Raw genomic sequence first — 9,017 nt, 5'->3', positions numbered from 1 at the left:
CATATATTTAGTAAACATTCAATAACTGTTAATTACTCAAATCTCCATTGCATAATCCTATACTTATACACTGTTTTTTATACATTCCATTCCTTTCTGTTATGCTTATAATGCTTATATTTTTTATTCATCTTTGGCTTTAAAGCCAATTTAAGTACATTTTACATACATGTAATGTAAAGGGAAAGAAATATACATTATTTAAAGTAGATTTTCTAGTGTTTTTGCTAAAAACAACTTTTAAAATATAGAAGACTCATTACACATAAATACATAAATTCTGGACTCTGAAGTAAAAAAATGTCCAAACATAGCATGAACAATTTAATTGTTTTAATAACCTCTATGTGTATCAATGAAAATGAAACCACTAAAGTTACAACTTCTTTAATGTAATGTTTCATCACAGGTTCACTTTGGTAGCAGCTACATTGTGTCATGGATGCCCTCGCAGATGGAAACCACACTGAAGTGACACAATTCATTTTATTGGGCTTAATTGATGACCCGATCCTTCGAGTCATTCTCTTCATGATCATCCTGTGTATCTATCTAGCGACAATATCTGGCAATCTCAGCACAATCATTCTTATCAGAATCTCTTCTCAGCTCCATCAGCCTATGTATTTTTTTCTGAGCCACTTGGCTTTTACTGACATGGGTTTATCATCTACTGTCACACCCAATATGCTTGTAAGCTTCCTGGTGGAGAGAAATACCATCTCCTATTTTGGATGTGGCATCCAGCTTAGTTTTGTTGCTTTCTTTGGGACAATTGAGTGCTTCCTTCTGGCTGCCATGGCCTATGATCGCTTTATGGCAATCTGCACCCCATTGCTTTATTCCACCAAAATGTCCAGAGAAGCTTCTGTTCAGTTGCTCACAGTGGCTTACGTAGGTGGTTTTCTCAATGCTTTGACCGTTAATATATCCTTCTTTACTTTACTCTTCTGTGGACCAAACAGAGTCAATCATTTTTTCTGTGATTTTGCTCCTTTAGTTGAACTCTCTTGTTCTGACGTCAGTATCTCCGCAGTTCTTCCCTCATTTATTGCTGGCTCCATCATTGTGATCACAGTGTTTGTCATAGCCTTCTCCTACGTCTACATCCTCATCATCGTCCTGAAGATGCGCTCCACTGAGGGGCGCCAGAAGGCCTTCTCCACGTGTGCCTCACACCTCACAGCAGTCACTCTGTACTTTGCAACCATCACATTCATTTATGCAACCCCCAAGTCCTGTTACTCAACTGACCAGAACAAAGTGGTGTCTGTGTTCTACATGGTGGTGATCCCCGTGTTGAACCCCCTCATCTACAGTCTCAGGAACAATGAGATTAAGGGGGCTCTGAAGAGAGAGCTTGCTAGAAAAATATTTTCCTAGTGAAGCGTATTTTTTGTAGGATTTGATATAATAATATACCATAAATGTAATAATAAAAGGAAATTGAGTTTTTATGGTCTAAATATTTCAGTTCATATGTCAATAGCCAGTGTAGAGCTTTCTAGTAAAGATAGGGGGTGGATTTTCTGATATCAAATTGTAAACCAGAGGCCCAAAGTTCATAATCTTTAATAAAATTAAAATAAATTTATAATTAGAAACAAAATTTGATTAACAGGAAAAATTACTTAATCTGCTGAAAATCCTTCTAAAATTTTATTCATGTCTTTTCAGATATTGTTCTCTGCCTGAAGGTAAGGTTATTGTACCTGCAAATCTTTCAGCCTGTGTCCATTTTTACTGCATCTTATCCTGAAATGAGCATGATAGTCATGACTGAGTAGATTCTGAGGGGACATGACCAAGTGGAACCAGACAGCAGAACGACTGGAGACATTCTTCTTGAAGGAAGGTCATCTGCTGGCAATGGGGTTTTTCAGACCCATAAATTCGGAGCTGTGTTCCTGGTCTCCACGTGGGTAAAGGGGACCCCATGAAAGAACAGGATGAGATGCCCCTGACATACCAGTGAATTCTTCTGTCAGGTCACGGCAGATGACCTCCCTGTGGGAATGAGCTGGGTTCCTGAACTCATCGGGGACTGGGTGCAACAGACTCTTGGAGTGATTTGTTCATGGTCAGACTCACTTTCTGTTAAGGAAGATTGAGGGATCTGGATTGTTTCCCCTGTAAAGCTTAATTTACCTCTATATCCTAATAACCACCACATTTATTTCTCATTCCCTGTCCTCTATTTAGTGTTTTAGACAAAAATATGTTTGTCCACTGAATCTCAAGCACAGAGTGTCTAAAACTAAAGGAATTATTTTCTTCCATGCTCAATTTTCTCCCATCCAATGTTTTGTAACCCTGTAAGAGGCATCATCATTCAAGCAATTTATTGATTCAGAAAACTGAGAGTTACTTATTTCTTTTTATCTCCTCCACCTGCTGACATTCAATCACAAAGTCTTGCACATTCTGAGTCCAGTCTTTATCTCCTACCTCTCCTCATGTTCATTGTCAGTACTTCTATTTTAAGCTATCAACTCACACATTTATTTTACAATAGTACTCCTGTGATAGCTAATTTTATGTGCCAACTTGGCTATGCTATGCTGACCAGTTTGCTCAAATGCCAGTTTAGATACTGCTTTGAAGGTATATTTTTGATGTGATTAACATTTAAATCAGTAGACTTTGAGTAAAGCAGATTACTCTCCATAATGTGAGTGTCCCTCCTCCATTAGTTGAAAGCCTTAGGAGAAAAATCTGAGGTCCCCTGATAAGGAGAGATTCTCTATTTCTGGGCTGTCTTATGACTCAAGTTTGGAACATCAACTTTTCCTGGAATTTCCAATCTGCTGAACTGCCCTGTGGATTTTGGAATTGCCAGCACCCACTACTCTGTGAGCAAGTTCCTGTTTCTCTAGAGAATCCTGACCAGTAGAACCTGAACTAACTTACCTCTTCTCTTTCTCACCCTCTTCCAATTCATACACCAACCACGGTCATAAATCTCAATAGATTAATTCCTTTGTTAATATGCCCCAGAACTCTAGAATAAAGGCAACAATCCTTAACGTGGCTTACAAAGTCTTGAATATGGTGGTTGTTTTATTTCTCTTTCTCTGAACTTGTTTCCCTGGTTCCTAAACACTCAAACTTTAGGAATCAATTTTTGGTCTTCTTTTAAATGTGTAAACACTTCCATCATCTTTGCTGCCTCAGGTGCCTCACATATGCAGTACATCTACCTGGATGAATTTTCCCCCTTAGCTGGGTAATGCCTACTTTTGCCATAGATACCAATCTAAATGTTGTTTCCCATCCTCTCAGAAGCCTTCTTGAAGCTCCATATCACATGACGTACAGCTATTATCCTCTGTAGAATGCTGCATACTTTCTTTGGACTACTCAGTGCACCTGTAGTTACAAAATCAGTATTCAGTTTTTCCAAAATGCTGGAAGTTTCATGAAGACACTACAATGTATCCTCTTTCCCCATGCATCTAGGTTTCACACAGTTCCTGGAACATAGTAGTATAAATGCATATTGGAATTTAATGAATAAAAAATTAATAAATGAATGAGTGGCTGAATGAAGCATTTGCTCTAGCACGAACCACTGATTGTGCTGCTTTTGGATCTGTTGAATGTCAGCCTGATTCAAGTGATTGAATGTTTGTGTCAGATCCTGCTACAACTGTGACAGGTTTTTACACAAACCCACACTCACTAGAATATGTCACTGCCTCGACACTGTTTCACTCAAATTGGTAACTGGAATCCCAGCCTAGTTCAGTAAGACTTTTGTAATCCCCCTCTGCTGAATAATCTCACCCTTATATGTCTGCATGGTTGAAGAGTTAGAAGATCCAGAAGCCCAAAGTTAGTAATAGTAGCAGTAGTGAGAGCATTAGCAATAGGAGCTATAATATGAGATTGCAGGCTCCGCTCCAGATGCTTTTCCCAGTGATTTACAAATATTGACCCAGTTAATCCTGAAAATAACCCAGTAAAGTTTTTTTTCATCCGTATTTTACAGAGGATGTAACTCAGGCACTTATATAAATGTTAAACAAAAGTTCAAGGTCACAAATATCCTCTTCATACTTTGACATCTTTTAGGGCATATACTCTCTGTGGAGGGGCAGAGTGAGGGCTTCTTTGAGAATACTTCACCACTAGAGATCTTTCATCTGTCTCAGACACATTCTATTCTAGACAACTCTTTCTGTTCCAGGTAAATTGAAGACTTCTACATCTGGGTGTGTCAGGTTTATTTGTATTAGACTAACTATCTGACACAAGATAAGTAAAAAGGTGGATAAATATCTTCAAATATTGAAGGCATAGACTTCTGGTTCCAGTGAAGGTGAAGTAGCTCCATTCTTCTAGGTCATTGCTCTTATTGCTAAAAACACCCCTAGTGTAACACAAGAAACAAGCATAGGAAGACTCCAACAAAAGATTAGGGACTTTGGAACCTGAGGGACCACATAGAGATGAGTCCCTGGGTTTCTTTATTGATTCCATATATCCCAAACAGGGCGCTGCACAACCCTCTAACCCAGAACCACCAAGAGACACAGATAAAGAGCTCTAAGAAAAGCCTCTTCCTCTGAACCAAAGAACTTTGAAAAGGGTGCCCTTAACAGAATAGAAAACCTTTCGGCAATACCTGCCCTACTCTAGACAAACACCAGTGGAAAAACTGTACCTGCTTCTCACCCCCAGGTTTCAGTGGAGCCAAGCAGGGAGCTGATCTTCACCCCACCCACCCTCTGATTCTCCTGCCCAGTAGTGTCAGTGGGGTCCAGAGAGGAAACAAGCCTCCTCTGCCAGCAATGAGACTTGAGGGAGTGTGAGGTGAGGCTAGTTGGTACTCTGCTCCCCTGCTAGCATTCCCCTCCAACCTTCTGTAAGTGGACCAGTGGGGAGCTGAGTGACCACCTCCAACCTGCAACAATAAAGCAGTGTGAACCAGCTCTCTACTTCCCCCTTCCCTAGTGGTGTTGGGGCCCAACAAGGAACTGAGCTTACTTTGAGGCAAGGAGGCAACGAGTCAGTGTCACACTGTCACAGAGAAAGAGGCAACAGGGGAGATGGGGGAGAGCTGAACTTCAATCTCAGTCATCTGCAAAGAGGTAGACTGAATCAACACTCCATTTTTGCCAGAGTTGTGTCAATAGTGCTCAGCAAGAAGCTGAACACACACACTCACCTGGTGGTTGCAGTGACACCTCAGCAGGGGAACTTACTTCTAAAGAAAGATTGAATATTATCCAGAGTCTCATAATATAATATCATAAATATCTATGATATGATCAAAAATCACTTTTCATATCATGGATCAGAAAAATCACAACTTCAATGAGAAAAGACAATATATACCAATGCCAAGATGAATAGGATGTTGAAATTATCTGACAAGGATTTTAAAGCAGCCACCAAATAAATGCTTCAACAAGCTATAATTAAATTTCTTGATACAAATGAAAAAATAGAAAAATGCTTTGTTCTGACTCCTTTTATTTGTGATGCCACATTTTTCAAATACTTTTTGTGCTCTAATGGCATCTTGGTACTCAGGAGTGCTTAATAAACTATTGATTGAATGAATGAAATAATTTAATCATTTAAATCATTCAAAATGAACTTATTATTTTAAAAAATTTAGATAGATCAATGAAATTTGCCAAAAGAACTTTGACTTCTCTTTCAATGCAATTCTCTTTTTTTTTTTTTTAAAGATTTTATTTATTCATTTTTTTCCCCCCAAAGCCCCAGTAGATAGTTGCATGTCATAGGTTCACATCCTTCTAGTTGCTGTACGTGGGACTCGGCCTCGGGTTGGACGGAGAAGTGGTGCCTCAGGGCGCGCCCGGGATCCGAACCCGGGCCGCCAGCATCAGAGCGCGCGCACTTAACCGCCAAGCCACGGAGCCGGCCCTCAATGCAATTCCCTTTTAATTAGTACACCCACCATGAAGTGGCTCCAAAGGTGATAGTTGTGACAATGACTAGACCAAATAAATGAATTTAACATGTAACTACTGCTGGGTTCCTATCCATGGTAATAATCGGAGCTTGAGCTACATAATATCATTATTTCTTAATAAATATCAGTAATTTTTAAGTTCTTAAGAACTTCTCATTGATGTTCTTTTCCAGATGCCTAATATAATGTAATGGACTATCTTGGAGCCAAAATTATTTTGAAGGTGCTGTCTCATTCTAGAATGACATATTCTGGTCATTATATTCTAATCAACTTTGGGTTTTTAGCAGATCCTTCAAGACATTTTCTAGAAGGTATATTCACTATGTGATTGCCTTTGCAGTATAGACCTGAATAAAATCAACTCAAATTCCTCAGATCAATATGGCAAATCATATTTCTATTTCGATTGTTCATTAAACATTCAATTTTGTAGGAGGTGAGGGCAGAAAATTGATATGAAGACACTCCACAGAATTTTGATTTTTAACTTTTATTGACTGGTAGATTGTAAAAGATCTTCATTGGAGAAATATCTATTCAAGTCTTAAGCCCATTTTTAAATTGGTATTAGGTTTTTTGCTATTGAGTTGTAGGAGTTCCTCATATATTTCAAAAATTAACCCCTTATCAGATGTATGGTTTGCAAATATTTTCTACCATTAAGTAGGTTGCCTTTTCACTCTGTTGATTGATTCTTTGCTTTGCAGAGGCTTTTTAGTTTTATGTAGCCCAACTTATCTATTTTTGCTTTTTTTTTTTGGCCTGTGCTTTTGGTGTTATATCCAAGGAATCATTACCAAAACCAAAGTCATGAAGCTCCTCCTAAGGTTTCTTCTAGAAGTTTTATAGTTTCAGGTCTTATATTTAAGTCTTTAATATATTTAGAGTTGATTTTTGTATATGGTATGAAGCTCCAACTTCATTGTTTTGCATGCAGATATCGATTTTCCAACACCATTTATTGAAAGAACTATCCTTTTTCCATTTTGTAGTCATTGCACTCTTCTCAAAGATCATTTGACAGTATATGTATGAATTTATTTCTGTACTCTCTGTTCTATTCCATTGGTCTCTATAACTATATGCTGGTATGATAGTGTTTTAATTACTGTAGTTTTCTAATAAATTTGAAGTCAGGCACTGTGCTGTTTTTGTAGCTTTGTACTTATTTCTGAAGATTTCCTTGGCTATTTGGGATCTTTTCTGTTTCCAAACAAATTTTAGAATTGATTTTACTATTTCTGTAAAAAATGCCATAGGGATTATGATAGTGATTGCATTAAATTGGTGTATGGCTTTGAGTAGTATGGACATTTTAACAATACTCTTTTGATCCATGAACACCAGGGTCTTTATTTATTTGTCTGTTCTTTAATTACTTTCATCAATGTTTTGTAGGTTTCAGAGTGCAAATTTTTCACCTTCTTGGTTAAGTTTATTCCTAGAAATTTTATTTTCTTTCTTTCTGTTGTATATGGGATTGTTTTCCTAACTTCCTTTGAAGACAGTTCATTGGTTTTTTTAAAAAAATTTTTGTTTATTACAGTAACATTGGTTTATAACATTGTATAAATTTCAGGTGTACATCATTATACTTCTATTTCTTCATAGATTACATATACTCACCACCCAAATACTAATTACAATCCATCACCACACACATGTGCCTAATTATCCCTTTTGCCCTCCTCCCTCCCCCCGTCCCCTCTGGTAACCACCAATCCAATCTCTGTCTCTATGTGTTTGTTTGTTGTTGTTATTATCTACTACTTAATGAGTCAGATCATACAGTATTTGACCTTCTCCCTCTGACTTATTTCACTTTGCGTAATAAAGACAGTTCATTGTTAATGTTTAGAAGAGCAACTGATATTTGTGTGTTAACTTTGTATCCTGGGACTTTACTGAATTTGTTCATTAATTCTAACAGACTTTTTAATCTTTATGGTTTTCTACATAAAATCATGTCATCTGCAAGTAGAGATAATTTTGTCTCTTCCTTTTCTATTTGGACGACTTATTTTTCTTGCTTAATTGCTCTGGCTAGGAATTCTATGTTTAATACATGTGGCAAGAGTTGACTTTCTTGCCTTGTCCTAATCTTATAAGAAAAGCTTTCAATTTTTCACCATTGAGAATGATGTCAGCTGTGGGCTTATCATATGTGGCCTTTATTATATTGAGGTAAATTCCTTCTATGCCTAGTTGTTGAATTGTTAGCATGAAAGGATGTTGAATTTTGTCAATTACTTTTACTGCATATATTGAAATAATCATGTGATTTTTATCCTTCATTCTGTTAATGTGGTGTATCACATTAATTGATTTGCATATGTCAAACCATTCTTGCATCCCAGGGGTAAATCCCACTTGATCATGGTATATGACCCTTTTTTTAAAATGTGCTATTGAGTAGGCCAGCCCTGGTGGCCTAGTGGTTAAGTTCAATGTGCTCCACTTCAGTGGCCCAGCTTCCATTCCTGGGCACGGACTTACACTGCTCTGTTAGCAGCCATGCTGTGCTGGCGGCCCACATAGTAAAAAATAGATGAAGATTGGCATGGATGTTAGCTCAGGACAAATCTTCCTCAGCAAAAAAAAAAAAAAAAGTACTATTGAGTTAGATTTGCTAGTATTTTGTGGAGGATTTTTGAATCTATGTACAATGTACATCACGTATATTGGCCTGTAGTTTTCTTTAACGATGTGTTTTTGTCTGGCTTTCTATCATGATACTGCTGGCCTCATAAAATGAGTTTGGAAGTAGTCCCTCGTCAATTTTTTGGGAGATTTTGAGAAGGACTGAAGTTAATTTTTCTCTAAATGTTTAGTAGAATTCACGAATGAAGCCATCTGGTCCTGAGCTTTTCTTTGAAGGGAGATTTTTTGATTACTGCTTCAGTCTCCTTACTTATTATTTGTCTATACCATTTTTCTGTTTCGTAATGATTCAGACTTGGTAGGTTTTATGTTTCTAGGAATTGATCCATTTATTTCAGGTTTTCTACTTTGTTGGCTTATAAATGTGCATAGTTGTCTCACGATTCTTTTTATTTATGTGAAATCG

General features: G+C 37.4%; 1 protein-coding gene across 1 annotated transcript; it reads left to right on the top strand.

Moving 5' to 3' along the window:
• Positions 1 to 438: 438 nt before the first annotated feature.
• LOC131408833 (olfactory receptor 5P76-like) lies at positions 439 to 1,383 on the top strand. Its single transcript, XM_058545892.1, has one exon. It carries the CDS (start codon positions 439 to 441, stop codon positions 1,381 to 1,383), a length of 945 nt encoding a protein of 314 aa, XP_058401875.1.
• The last annotated feature ends 7,634 nt before the right edge of the window (positions 1,384 to 9,017 follow it).

This window comes from Diceros bicornis, chromosome 7, assembly GCF_020826845.1.
Source record: "Diceros bicornis minor isolate mBicDic1 chromosome 7, mDicBic1.mat.cur, whole genome shotgun sequence".
NCBI lineage: Eukaryota > Metazoa > Chordata > Mammalia > Perissodactyla > Rhinocerotidae > Diceros > Diceros bicornis.
The sequence above is the reverse complement of the archived record's forward strand: the minus strand, read 5'-3'. Positions and strand labels throughout refer to the sequence as shown.